This window comes from Monopterus albus, unplaced genomic scaffold (genome assembly GCF_001952655.1).
Source record: "Monopterus albus unplaced genomic scaffold, M_albus_1.0 scaffold394.1, whole genome shotgun sequence".
In the NCBI taxonomy this organism is placed as follows: Eukaryota; Metazoa; Chordata; class Actinopteri; order Synbranchiformes; family Synbranchidae; genus Monopterus; species Monopterus albus.
The window spans coordinates 748,906-764,310 of record NW_018128274.1 but is presented as its reverse complement, the minus strand read 5'-3'; the positions used below and the strand labels follow the sequence as shown (position 1 = coordinate 764,310).

The 15,405-nt window shown below is 40.2% G+C and overlaps 1 protein-coding gene across 1 annotated transcript in view; it reads right to left on the bottom strand.

Moving 5' to 3' along the window:
* Window positions 1-15,405, bottom strand: part of LOC109951513 (bone morphogenetic protein receptor type-2) — a 40,358-nt gene that overhangs the window by 11,107 nt on the left and 13,846 nt on the right. Inside the window, exons 4-8 of the mRNA XM_020586049.1 lie at window positions 9,964-10,062; window positions 9,695-9,786; window positions 7,173-7,403; window positions 2,303-2,417; window positions 939-1,099 (exon numbers count right to left, since the gene is read on the bottom strand). Coding sequence (XP_020441705.1) covers window positions 939-1,099; window positions 2,303-2,417; window positions 7,173-7,403; window positions 9,695-9,786; window positions 9,964-10,062 — 698 coding nt within the window. The remainder of the gene's footprint in view (window positions 1-938; window positions 1,100-2,302; window positions 2,418-7,172; window positions 7,404-9,694; window positions 9,787-9,963; window positions 10,063-15,405) is intronic.

Below are 15,405 nucleotides of genomic sequence, written 5' to 3'. Positions count from 1 at the left end.
ATCTTGGGGTCTTGTTCAGGAGTGAGGGAAAAATGGAGTGGCAGGTTGACAAACCGATCGGTGCGGCGTCCACAATAATGCGGTCTCTGTATCGGTCTGCTGTGGTGAAGAAGGAGCTGAGTTGTAAGATGAAGCTCTCAATGTATTGGTCGATCTACTTTCCTACCCTCACCTATGGCCATGAACTTTGGATCATGACTGAAAGAATTCCGGGCATGTTCCTCCGGGAGTAGGCCTCAGGGCAGACCCCGGACACATTGGAGAGACTATGTCTCCCGGCTGGCCTGGGAATGCCTTGGGGTTCCTTCTGAAGAGCTAGAGGAGGTGTGTAGGGAGAGGGAAGTCTGGGAGGCTCTGCTCGGGCTACTGCCCCCGCGACCCAATCTCAGATGAAGCGGATGAAGATGGATGGATAGATGGAATCCCATAGACTTAATCAAAAAATTTTAAAGACATAGCAGAGGCTGCTGCCTATCCCTTCAAAGTACATTAACAAATAACCCATATGTACACAAAAAGTAAGCAAAGTCATCTGCCCAACAGAGGGGCAGTGGTGCTGTGTACTATGATTAAGACAAACTGTTCCACTATGGAAATAATTCTGGCCTCATCAGACTCATAAATCCCCCTTGTGCTTCCCACCCACAGTGTGGAAGCTGAAGAAGAAGGCTGTTTCACATGCAGCAGGCTGTTACACAAGTGCTTGTTAAATAATGTCACTGTGTAATAGATACACATGAAATGAAATAACAGAATGGTACTTATTTAGAAAATCATATGAGATATCAAACAGGGCCTGTTTGAGTCTCCTGTTTCAGCAAATAAAAACCTAAAATGTTCATATTCCATGATTTTATATACAACTATTGTCTAAGACAGTGAACTGTGATACTGATTTGATAAAAAGATTTTAATTCTGCTTTCTCCTGAACGCTTACCTCACTTATAGCAGCGTTTTCCTCCTCCCCGTGACGTGCCGGCCTGTTTCCTGTCAGCTTCATTGACAGGCCGAAATCGATAATGACACACATGCCGTCAGCCTTGACGAGAATATTCCGGCTGTTCAAGTCCCTGTGGGAAACCGCTGGCTTGTACAAGTCTGTAAAATAAAATAAAAAACAAGAAGACAGGATCAGAACACAAAAGAACGAGGCTAATTTAAACCTATAATTTCAGCTGTTTTCATATTGTTTCCTAACATTTAGAAAGTCCCTTCATATAGCTTTCATTCCCACTGATCACTCAATGTTCACCAAAGCAAGCTGCATTGTCACCAGCCAGCTAAACCCTCTAATGTAATCTATAACAATGGGATTAAGACTTTATCAGTGTAGCCTCTGCCTGCAGCATGTTCCTGTCCAGCAGAGGGTGCGGTGAGGCTGAGCGACAGTCACCACAGTAATCTGCTGCCTGCCACTGATGTGCAGGAGGAGTGGGGGAGGATGACGACTGTGGCAAAGCCAGAGTGTGTCTGCTATTAGCAGCTAGGAATGGAGCTGACAAACACCAGCTCTCTCTCTCCCCTGTCACTTCTACACTAATAGAACAAAGGGAGTTGGACAACCCTCCACTTGTGCAAACAGAATAACTTACTGCATATTCCTTTACAAGGCTTTACACACTACTGAAAGTGCATGTTCCTCCCATCTCATTTCTAAGCCTATCTGATGTGTATCTATACTGATGAAGAGAAAGGAGGGGGAGGACCAAGTGCATCTGATGTGGCTTGGTAAAGTGATGGGGAAAAAAAGCCTCAAGGATCAGGTTCAGTTGTTGGTGCTCCCTACTAGAGCTGATTTTATTGAGCCACAAGGATATTTACGTCTTCTGAAGCCCCATTTCGCCTCTGCCTTCTTTCCTCCTCCTTTATCCCTCTCTCCATTTTTCACTCTTTCTGAGGCTAGCCCAAGGCCGGTCTATAAATACCCTTGGGCTGGGCGTGCATCCAGTGTGTTATGTGTGCATTTGTCAAAATGCAGGGATCCAAGGTGCTCCAAGCCAAACAGAGCCATGTGGAAGTGTGGTGTGCAGGCTGTACAACGGCTCAGGCATTAGGCTGTGAGACAGGATCAGAGTAAAAAAAAAAAAAAAAACACACAATATTGAAAGCCTTTCCAAATAATCTGAACTCAATGGGCTAAACATACAAAAAGCTTCCCTGTTTTCCACCACAACTCTTTGTATGTGTTTGTGTTTCAGTAGCAGATGGAAGCAGCAGCCTTGGAACTTGAGCCTGAGTAAACTGTGAGCAGTTATGTAATTAAATGTGCATGTGCGTGTGTGCGTACACCCTCCAACTCACCTCCTTTGAAGAGCTCGGTGTGCAGATACGCCAGGCCGCGGGTGACTGAGTGAGCGAGCCGGCAGCTGCTGACCCAGTCATTGGACTGAATGCTCAGGTAGTGACTCAGAGAGCCCTGAGGAAGAAATTTCGATTTCACATTTTCATCATTTCATTTCAACATACTTTAGTGGTCCCCCTCAAGGGGCAATTCAAGATGAAGTGGGTTCAAGGAGTGAGGAGCAGAGGAACAGAGGAGTGCCAAAGGTAAATAAGGTCGTTTACAATAAGTAATGCAAGTGAGAGGTGGAGAGAAAATACAGAGAAAATCAATCATGAACATCACTCTCAACATCTGACAAACAGACACAGGGGAAGAAATCGCTGACTTGGTGTTTATCACTCCAAACATAAGTCAGCTAACAGTTAAGTGATGTATGTTCAAACATAGGCATAGAGAAGGATGAATGACAAAGTGTTAGTTCAGTCAGTAGAGGGTACACTTAGCCAGCAGCAACAACAGTTTGCATCAAATCAAAGTCCCTGAAGAAAACTGATGGTGATGAATCTAGCTTCCTTGTGTAAAGAGAAAGCAGTCCCCTGACACCCTGTGTAAAAACAAAGCTCCTAGTTTCAGTTTAACAAGAGACCATGCCACAAAGAAAACGAGGAACATTCTCAAACCTGGCCAGGTCTCAGCAGTGCATAGGATCTCGAAACTAAAAAAAAACAGGCTACACTGCATCTTCACCATCAATAAAAACCTAAGAAGGTCAAGGACATCTTGGGGGAAAAACACACTGTAATCTAAAGCTTTTAAAAGAGGCTAACCTTGTGCTTTAAACCTCCCTGAAAGGAAGCAGAGTTTCACAATAAAACTGATTTACAGACTATTTTACCACCACCCGCAAAGGCCATGTGGCTGCATTAAGTTATATACATGAGAAAAAGTAAGAAATGTGCAATTCTGGTTTAAGAGTTTGTTGTATAGATGACGTATTATGAGGAATATCAACAACTCCAAAAATATTTACCAGAAATTGTACTGGATATTTTTTATTTCCTTCCTCGATTATCTCCATAAGCTGGACTGTGACGCACAAACGCACACACTTAATGTTTGCTCTCAGAATCAATCACAAGGCAATTTCGCATATCCGCTACTAAAGAAAATTACATTGGATCTGTTCGTTTTAAATAAATTATATTTACTTTAATGCATTATGGGTCCTGGTCTCCTGTCCTGACTTGCACTGCGTTTCCATGACAACACGTATTAGAGTAATGATTAAAAATTATGGGCTCCTTTTATAAGCTGGCTGGGAGTCACCTGACTTGTAATTATGAGGCTGAAGCCTGGATGGAAAAAAAGTGTTTTTAGGTACATCCATGTTAATGACGAAGGTCCAGCTTTCAGCAGTAAGTGTTGACGTTTTCATTCACTACACAAGGGCTGCGATGGGTGAAATGATAATTCAATTTACGATTCTACTCTGTCCTCTATCATTGTCATATTCAGATCTACAAACCCTGATAAAGGTGAAATTGAGCCCATCTTTCCCAGAGCCACTGCCAATTCATCCACCCTGTTGAGCAGACATAAATGGACTAACTCAGCTTAACTGCATTAAGTTCAATGCATCATCTTTAGTGCTGAACTGATGATGCTGATTAAGCATTTGGTCAACCATTAATCATTTTTCCCACTTGCTGGCCTGTAACAAGATTTCAAGTGCTTGTTACCACTGTGCCATGTAGAGAAGGTGAAGGTACATCATGCCATGTTGAATGTTGGGAAGGAGGCGTATTTTTTTTCGGGGTATGTGCTGTATTTACCTGCATACATTCTTATTTTGTTTGCCTAAAAGGCTGCTTGAATCATTCAGATCTCACTTTCCTGAATGTGGCAATTCAAAATTACTAACTTTAGCTGACTGTAGCTAACTTGAAGGGGACCTAGAGATCTTGTCCACGAGTGACAGACAGAAAAATGAAGGACTGACTGAAAAAATCTGCACACTGATCTGATCTCTCAGTTCAGGAGCTAATGCTAGCTAGCAACTGTTGGCAGATATCACTGCAGATGAATTAATTTCTGTCCTGTCTATGATCAAACTGAACACTAAACAAGACATTTGAATGTAGTTTATGTGTCTACTACTGTATGTAGGTGTATGGGATAATTTTGTTAAAATTAACTTTATACATACACACATACACACATATACAGTGGGTACGGAAAGTATTCAGACCCCCTTAAATTTTTCACTCTTTGTTATATTGCAGCCATATGCTAAAATCATTTAAGTTCATTTTTTTCCTCATTAATGTACACACAGCACCCCATATTGACAGAAAAACACAATGTTTGACATTTTTGCAGATTTATTAAAAAATAAAAACTGAACTATCACATGGTCATAAGTATTCAGTCCCTTTGCTGTGACACTCATATATTTAACTTAGGTGCTGTCCATTTCTTCTGATCATCCCTGACATGGTTCTACACCTTCATTTGAGTCCAGCTGTGTTTGATTATACTGATTGGACGTGATTAGGAAAGCCACACACCTGTCTATATAAGACCCTACAGCTCACAGTGCAAATGAGAATCATGAGGTCAAAGGAATTGCCTGAAGAGCTCAGAGACAGAATTGTGGCAAGGCACAGATCTGGACAAGGTTACTGAAAAAAAATTTCTGCTGCACTCAAGGTTCCTAAGAGCACAGTGGCCTCCATAATCCTTAAATGGAAGACGTTTGGGACGACCAGAACCCTTCCTAGAGCTGGCCGTCTGGCCAAACTGAGCTATCGGGGGAGAAGAGCCTCGGTGAGAGAGGTACAGAAGAACCCAAAGATGACTGTGGCTGAGCTCCAGAGATACAGTCAGGAGATGAGAGAAAGTTGTAGAAAGTCAACCATCACTGCAGCCCCCCTAGATATTACCAGGCATCTGAGGAAAAGTACAACCGGGTCATGTACAAACAAATGTTTTCTTTTTCACAGATTTGACACCACATAAAAAAGAAGACAGTTAAAAAAAGGGGAAGTGGCAAATTTACTGAATCTCAAAACTCAAAACTGCTTTGTGTGGTCACACAGCTTTCTCCTTCCCATTTTTATTCAACCACCAAACCTACAACTGCTTTTAAGAGAAGCACATTAAATCACATTTTTGACCATCTTTCCCACATTTTCACACCGACTCATCTATCTGGGTGAAACAGACCAAAATGCCACTGAAGCAAAATGACATGTTAAACATGACGACCAACGTTTACCATCCAACCTGACAGCACTGGAGAGGATCTGCAAGGAGGAATGGCAGAGGATCCCCAAATGCAGGTGTGAAAAACTTGTTGCATCATTCCCAAAAAGACTCATGGCTGTATTAGCTCAAAAGGGTGCTTCTACTAAATACTGAGCAAAGGGTCTGAATACTTATGACCATGTGATATTTCAGTTTTTCTTTTTTAATACATCTGCAAAAATGTCAAACATTCTGTGTTTTTCTGTCAATATGGGGTGCTGTGTGTACATTAATGAGGAAAAAAATTAACTTAAATGATTTTAGCATATGGCTGCAATATAACAAAGAGTGAAAAATTTAAGGGGGTCTGAATAATTTCCGTACCCACTGTATATATGCCCAGCACAAAACCTGAAAGATCTGGAGAAGACCTGTATGGAGGAGTGGGCCAAAATCCCTGCTGCAGTGTGTGCAAACCTGGTCAAGAACTACAGGAAACGTCTGACCTCTGTAATTGTAAACAAAGGTTTTAGTACCAAATATTAAGTTCTGTTTTTCTATTGTATCAAATACTTATTTCAGGCAATAAAATGGAGATAAATTATTTAAAAATCTAAATGTGATTTACTGGAATTTTTTTTGTAAATTCTGTCTCTCACAGTTGAGGTGTACCTACAATGAAAATTACAGAGCTGTCCATTCTCTGTAAGTGGGAAAACTTGAAAAATCGGCAGTGTATCAAATACTTATTTGCCCATATATAGAAAGTCACTTTCGGTTTTTCCCGTTTAGGGGAGCAGAGCTCCCCACTGACGCCTCGCATGTTGAAAAAAAAAAAAAAAAAAAAAAAAGACTCGCATGTTGACATTTGGCACGTGTTTTATGCAGGATGCCCTTCCTGACGCAACCCTGATTCGAAACCGGCCGCAGCAGTGAGAGCACTGCGCCTTAACCACTAGACTACCAGGGATAACAGATGAAAAGATGTGGAAGGTGAAGGCACAAGTGGTCCCTGTGGTAATACGAACATTGGGGGCTGTGACCCCCAAACTGGGAGAGTGGCTCCAACAGATCCCAGGAACAACATCTGAGATCTCTGTCCAGCTCCAGAAGAGTGCAGTCCTAGGAACAGGTAAGATACTGTGTAGGACCCTCAAGCTCCCAGGCCTCTGGACCCGAGCTTGACGGACGGAATACAAGACCGCCCCAAAGTGGGGGTGAGTGGGGATTTTATTTTGTACACGCACTATCTCTCTCTCTAGAGACTATGTGTCATGTGTGTCAACTATGTGTCATGTGAAGACTATGAATTGCATGGCTTTACGCCATTTAACAATAGTCAAAACTGTAGTAGTAGTCAAGGTCCAATCTAAGTGATACAACTGCTGCATTTCTAAAGAGTTCATGTACTCTAAGACACAACCATGGTTGTTTCGTTGTATACAATACACTGATAGCTGCACCTTGTTGTCACTACAGTCGCGGCGACCAACCAATCAGTCCCACGGTTTACTGTTCACTTACTGCTAATGCTAACCCGCCAATGCTATCATGTTAGGACAACCAAAACAGAGATGGAAGCCTGCTGTGTTTAACACCCTCACTCCTTATGTAAAATCCCCTGCACCCCCGAGTACTCACATGTGGGTAGTAGTCCATGACCAGCAGGTACTCCATGCGTCCCTCTGGGCCTGTTCGCTCATCAGCGGCCACAAACCGGGCGATGTTGTCATGCTCCAGCAGTGGTAGCCGGTAGATGGAGCATTCATTTATGAAGTTCTGGCGGTTAGTTGCAGTGAACACCTTCACAGCAACAGGCCGTTCATCAAGAGAGCCACAGTACACGGCGCCGTATCTGCCCCGCCCAATCAGCTGAAAGAGGAGGTGGCGGGACAGGAAGAGACTATTGATAATGTTGTTTTTGCTATGTTGAAACGTCAAGCAAAGATACAGCAAGTTTGCTCAACAAATGCAAAGCAGCAAAAAACAAACACATGAAGAGAGGTACAGACACTAATTACAACAGCCAAGCAGACAGAAGGGAGACAGGAAATGAAATAAATAACAAGTAAACAGCAGGGTTAAACAGTTAAAAGGGCTCTATGATGGTTCCAGATTATTCAATCAGTGTCCTGAATTAGCCAAAGTGCAGCCTACCATTAAGATGCAAAACGTTCTGCCTGAAAAGGCACATGTACAGGAGTAATAGCTGAAGTGAGGAGTCCATTTATTTCTGTGCGAATTCCACTTTTACGTCTGCTAAATACATTTATCTGTGGCTATAATATATACTGCAAAACACTTGGACGCTGTTTTGTCTGAGTAAGGCTCCCTGGTTCACCCCTTGCCAACTCCCCCACATCTCTGCAATGAGTCTGATGCGAAAGAACATGTGCATGCATTTGATAAGGCACAAGGACATTCAGTGTTCTGAATTCAACTCCTGCTTGAAAAGATACCACTCTCTCTGCTCTGCTCTGGAATGAAACATTAAATTTATGTCAAAAGAAGAAAAAATGCATCACCACATCTCTGTAGCTGGATTATTACAATCAGTGCTGAATGACTGCCTGTCTTTCTGTTTTGTCAAGGTACACAGCAGGATAAGCATTTTCTGAGACAGCTAACACAGAAGAATTCACACCACTCCATTTGCATTTGTAGTCATTTTACCTGAAATCACATGTAATTCATATTACAGTCGGCCGTTTTTAATAGCACACCACAGTTTGTTTTTCATGCCTTCAAGTAAGCCAGTGCCACTGATTTTGCCTTGTTTCAGTATGATAACCAACTTGCTGAGACTTGAAACTGGTTTGATAAGGCACCTCAGTGCTTAGTTCTGATTTTGTCAGCAGTGTTACTGTTGTGTGGTAAAGCAGCTAAAAGCAAAGATGCACTTGATAATAGTGCTGGTCTGCTGCACACAACAGATGAAATGCAAAAACACCAGCATGAACCTTTCAAAATAAGCACACAGAGCTTAGCTGTTAGTATATATATAAAATGCTGTAGTGCGTGTCCTTTCGAGGGTGTGTCATGCTGACTTTGCACTCACCACCTCTGTTGGAGAGTAGAGCATAACTATCAGGGTAAACATAAACTGCTGAAATCTATTCACTGTGTGCTGCTGTTGATTTAAGGCACCTTTAGACAGCACCGTAACAACAAGCCTGCATGTTTAAAGCATGTCACGCTGCTGTAGGAAGCTCATGCTGCTAACTCTTTTATGCTGCAGGTTGTGGCATCGCTGGTGCATTTTTCTGACGTGGCAGTGCAACGTTCTGACCCGTAGTCAGAAAGGACACAATTATGAGAATAAGACCCAGACTGAAAATGCCCCTTTAGGATCTCATCGTGTGGTTAGCTTGTAAACATCACAAAAATAGCCATCTTCCAGCTTTGGAAATTCAAGCTTTTTTGTGGAAGAAAATATGAGCTTATACAAGACAGGTACACTTTTCCTGCTTGCATTTTAATCCCTTCACCCTATTTGTACTACCAGTGTGGCAGACTATCATCCAGACCTCAACGACTTCCTATCACAATATGAGCTCTGCCACTTTGATATCAGGTTTTCAGGATCTTGTGTCAGTGTAAGCAAATTCCTGCTTCTGTGTGCCCCGGACCTGTAACTTAATGCGCCCTGCTATGATAAGTCACATTGAAATGACAAATGTAGCCGTAAACCGGGATGTATTTTGGGTGTATTTTTGCCTCAGTGGTTCCTCCTTTTTAAGTCTTGGTTTCCCTCTTTCAGTCCCTGACACACACCTGCTGTATGCAAAGATGCTGAAACCCAGCAGCTCCATGCCTGAACCAGTGACCAGTGGTACAAACCTTCGTCTACTAAAAACAGGCAAGTATAAATCCACAGAATTTGGGGGCTAATAATAGATGTAGTGAGCCATGTTGTTAAAAGAGATTTACTAAATGCTATTTTCATATGACCATATTGTGAAACTACAGTAAAACAGTTTATTTCCACAGCTCCCTAGCTCCCTATTGGCACATTTGGTTAGCTTTTTTTCTGGGCTAGAAAACAAACCCATTCAACTGATTAACAGATGACTGTTAATTGCAGAACTTGGAAAAAAAAACAGGCTGCAAGTTGGAGAGCTAGTCTAGACACAGAAGACATACAGAGCGCTGTGGGCACTGACCTCCAGCAGTTTGAGATTGTCTAGGTCCAGAGAGCTTTCAGAGCCAGCAGCTTCCACCATATTCAGGTTGTGAAGGCCTTGCTTGCCATCTCCTTTAAACACACACACAAATAGTTCAGAATTTATAAAAACATATAGATGCATTTAAAATAAAAATCAGCTCTTATTGCATTTATTAAATTTACTGCAATTCTACCAAAACATTTAAATGGCCTTGAATAATGAATGTCCTCTGCTCTTCCTCAAAGTGTGGCACCATGGTAACTCACCATGCATCATGCGGTAAGCAAAGAAAGCTGCCACAGCAACCACAGCCAACACGGAGACTGTTGCCAGGGCAATAATCACTGTCTCCTCGTAGCGAGGGTCTATAAGGGGGAAACATCAAAAACAAAAGTGCGAATCAAACTGTGTGACCTTTATACAGGAGGAGTAAATGATTGAGACCATGCACTGGCCTTTGATCTGTGAACACAAGTCATTGGGTTGCCAGTTTATTAGGTACATCTCTACAGTCAGATGCAATCCAGTGCAACAGAACTGCAAAAGAGCCTAGTGTATTAAAATCTGAGTCTGGTTTTCAGCTACTTGGATTAAAGATCAACACTAAGACGTATGAAAAAACAAAAGCGTCAAATCAATCAATTACTATATAAAAGATTTTTTACCTCCTTTAAAGTCATACATTAAAGACAGCTCTTGGTTCTCAATGTATCTTAAAGAACTTCTACAAACAGATTCAGATGTAGTCCTGTGCACTTTTGACACATTGAGTGCTTACAGTACATACTAACACCAGCTCAATAAATTACCCTCTACTTCTTTTTTGGTCAGTTTGGCTGCTTTTGTACTCAAGCAGAATTTGTTTTTAAACAATACACCACCAAATGTCTGGAACTGCCACACTTAATTATAGTCTTGAAGAAATTGAGTTTCTTGATGTATCTATATCAAAAAAAGATGTCCTCTCCTTATCCCTTTATGTAAAACAACATCAAGAGAAATGATGTTACTAACCCTGTTGCAAGACACTTTAATGAGTTAAAACATCCCATGTTGTATTTTTCCACAGGCATAGAGGTTGTTATGCCTGAGAGGTGGCAATACTTAAATATTTTTTTTTTTTTTTTTTTTTAGGAAAAAAGAGGCACTTTGGATTTTTGACTTTAAGAGTTTTCAATTAATGACTATTGTGGGGTCTAGTTTTTTGTGTTCATGTTCCAATTGTACACCATGTTGTTTCTCTTGACTATTTTGTTTTGTGTTATCTCATATATGTGATGTCATCTGTGTCAATTATTAGACCCACCTTTTGCCCCTGTGTCAGTTTGAACCTTGTTGTGTATCTTCAATAGACCCTGACGAAGGCTTTATGCCAAAATGCATTGGTCTTTTATCTTTGCATTGAAATTGCTTGGAACACTGGAAGTGTTGCCAGGCTTTTTGCTTTCCAGTTAGTTTTTCCTCTGTTTGTGCATCTTGAAAGTGGGCAAATTTGCACCAGTAACTTTCGGCTGCATTTGTATCATGCACTGGAAATGATATGCAAAGCTGATTATTGGTAAGAAAACACACAACACTTTTGTTAGACCTCAAGGATACACAATTTGGTTTAGTGAGGAACACTGAATGTAAACAGAACTTTTGTTTATTACCAAGAAAACTCCACATGGCACCTTTAATACTCAGTGAGCCACACCATAAGCCTCTTGGCTCTTTGGCTATGTCTGGATATATTGTTGCTCTGTGATTCCTTCCCCACCTGTTCTTATTTACATTTTATTATTCTGTGTTGTACAGTGAAAAACTAGTTTTGAAGTCAGTGTCAATTGTGGGTAATAATGAAAGGTACCTAATATTTTTTTATATGAAAAAGAATTGCCTTTAAAATTCCCATAGTGGGTTTAAGCATGTTACCTGAATAGAAGCAGGCATAGAGAATATCTGCTATATTGTAGACAACACAAATGTCTTGGGGACGCAAGTATGTGTTTGTGGATAATTGGGCATGCTGTAAAGCACATGAAAGAAAAGGAAAAAAATATAATTATGGCAAACAAGCATGGTCAACAGACAGGAAAGCAAAGCAGGAAACAGGAGATGTGTGGAAACTGAATGGAGAGAGCAAGAAAAGTACCTTAAATATACCAGCACTTGCCCTACACTCATATATTGCTATGCCATACTAGAAATACAGAATACAAGTACAGAGCAGCTGCTTGGATACATAGCGAAGCACTCTTCTGCATCTGTTACGTCAGTCACCACACTGGTTCTTCACTGAGACATCAGCTTTAAATAATTGATGGCTTCAGTAGTGTTAAGGCAGCTTTGACTGACACACTAGCATGAGCATGCATTCCCGTATCCTGGTACACACACACACACACACACACACACACACACTGTTCCCCTCAAATGTCAAGGCCAACAAGTTCATAATCAACAAAAGGGCTGGCACAGGAGCCATCAGACAAACACATGCTGACATGCCCAGACACACATGAAAACTGTTTAGAATCGACACGCTATTAAAAACAGTATATACTTTTTTTTTAAATCACCAAGAAGAGGATATCTTAGATATTAAAAACAACACAGAGCTCCAGAGGTGCAAAGTGCATTTTACTCAAGTATTGTGCTTGAATACTGTTTTAAAGAAATTGTACTTTTAACAGGTATTTATATTTTAGAACTGCAACATTTCAAATGTCCTGACATGACTGGTTCCTGACAGTTTTCTTAATTAACTGATAAATTACGTGGTCTATTAAATGTGAGGAAGTACTGGGGAAAGAAACTCAATATAAAAGCCCTACATTCTCACAATGGAAATGCTGGACTTCACAGAAATGTAGGATTTCTGCTTGAAAAGTGAAAATAATCAAGTGGCAGAATAGTTTACATGATTTTCCTGTAACTGGAAAATTTCTTTCAACCATTACAAACATAATGTGCTCCTTTACATAAATCTAACTGGCTATATAAAGAACTTAAAGCTCCATGGGGCATTCATTTGATGAGTAGGCTCTCAAATTGTTTTGTCTGTCTGCATGATTTAAATTATTATTTTTTTTAATCAACACTATTTTATGAAGGAGTAAGTGCATTCAGTACAGACAAGGGCATGCACACTGTGGTTTACTGAAAAGCACTGAATGTAAACATTACTCTTGTTTACAAGAAAATTCCATAGAGCGTCATTAAAATTAGATCCACCTCAACCAGCTATATGAAAAGCTGCTTATATTCATGTTAAAAAAATAAAAATATACCGACATCGACAGAGATCACTCTGCCTCTAAATGGGTACTTGATATTGGTACTCTTGATATTTTAAGTACATTTAGCTCATAATACTAAGTCATTCATTTTTGTATGGATGCTGAATCAGCATCCATACTATGTTATCCTGGTCTTTATTATTATTGTATGGATGGTGATTTATATTTTAATCCAATTTAAGATTCTGCACCGCCTTCATTTCTCTAAAGAACAATTACACAAAATTTATCCTGAGGTATCTCCCATATGTGATAAGTGTTCCTCTGCAGAAGATATGTTAAGCCACAGTTTTGCTCTATGTCTCCAAGTTCAAAAATATTAGATTGATATTTTCGATTTGATATCCAAAATTCTCCATATACAGCTGAAACTTGAACCTTTGCTGATCATTCTAGGAATGTCTGAAGTTGCTGTATCTTTGACCAGACCGCAGCAGTGCTTCCTCTCTTATTGTATTATCATTGCGAAAAAGTTACTTCTTATGTACTGGAAGAAAAAAGATACACCTTTAAAGTTGTGGCTTAGTAATCTTGCAAATACACTTTGCCTTGAAAGAATGAGGTACACTCTCTCAGACAGACTTCCCTTTTCCAATAAAATCTGGATGCCTCTTTCCAATTTTCTTACATCTACAGTTAACTAATCAGACTTGTATGTGGCAACTGGGGGCGTGGGGGGGGATGGATATGTTTTGCTTCACGAAGTTCTATTGTTTTATTTTTGTTACTTGTAGAATTGAAAATAGAGCAAGAAAAGATTTCTTTATGCTTCATGCTTGTACAATCTAAACCTTGCTCAATAAAAACTTGATGGAAAATCAATGCCCTGACTGAGGGAAGGAGGTTCTCACCCAAGATTTGACGGTACATGGCCCCATCCATCCTCCCTTTGATGCGGTGCAATTGTCCTGTCCCCTTGGCAGAAAAACACCCCCAAAGCATAATGTTTCCACCTCCATATTTGACAGTGGGGACAGTGTTTTTGGAGTCATAGGCAGCATTCCTCCACCTCCACACACGATGAGTTGATGCCACGAGGTGAGATCTTGCATGGAGCTCCAGACCGAGGGAGATTGGCAGTTAATTTATGTTTCTTCCATTTGCGAATAATCGCACCAACTGTTGTCACCTTCTCACCCAGCTGCTTGGCGATGGCCTTGTAGCCCATTCCAGCCTTGTGTAGGTCCACAATCTTGTCCCTGACATCCTTGGAAAGCTCTTTGGTCTTGGCCATGGTGAAGAGTTTGGAATCTGGATTGATTGATTGCTTCTGTGGACAGGTCTCTTTTATACAGGTAACGAGCTGAGAGGGCTCCCAATGTCAGCTCGTTACCTGTATAAAATACACCTGGGAGCCAGAGATCTTGCTGACTGATAAGAGATCAAATACTTATTTCATTCATGAAAATTAGTTTATAACTTTTTTTGTAATGCATTTTTCTGGAATTTTTTTGTTATTGTTGTGTCTCTCACTGTTCACATAAACCTACCATTGACATTGTAGACTGATCATTTCTTTGTTAGTGGGCAAACTTACAAAATCAGCTGGGGTTCAAATACTTTTTTCCCTGACTGTAGCTTTTTTCAGCAAAATTTTTCCCATTCAAATGAATGGGCAAAATTTTCACATCTCAATATCTTCAGCATACCTTCAGCTAAAAACACAATTTCAACTAATAACTATTCGGTAACTCTTTAGCTATTCATACTGTAAACAACTTTTTGATTTTTTTTTTTTTTACAGTTTTTGCATAATTACCATTTACATTTGATGTCGCATTTCAATATCCACACTAGTATTTTTCAGTGTGTAGGACTACTCTTTCTTTCTCATACACACACATAAACATAGACACACAAACACCTACACACCCACACACAACCCTAATTGTTTTACCTACTTTGCGGGGACCAATCGGTAAATATTCACATCTTAATAAGTTCAGTATACTTCGAATGGCTACAAAAGCCATTCGGGTATCAAAACTACATTATTGAGGGTATGTAAGAAACAATATTACTCTAAAGTATTAGAGGATAATAAAAATAACACGAAAGGTACTTGGAATATATTAAATAAATTGATTAGAAACAGTACCAGCAGGAGTAACTACCCTCAATATTTTATGGACAATGATACAGCGGTCAACAGATTTGAGGATGTAGTTGAGAAGTTCAATAGGTTTTTTGTGAATGTGGGTCCTGGCTTAGCAAGTAGCATTTGTATAGATGTCAATATAAATAACAATACTATTGAAAAGAATATGTCTTCTATATTTCTGAAGCCAATAGTTGAAAAGGAAATTATAGATATAGTGAACAAATGTGGTAATAAATCATCCAATGATAGTGATGGTATCAGTATGACAATGGTTAAATGGGCAATCGAGGGGATATGCAAACCATTAACCCATGTTTTTAACATGT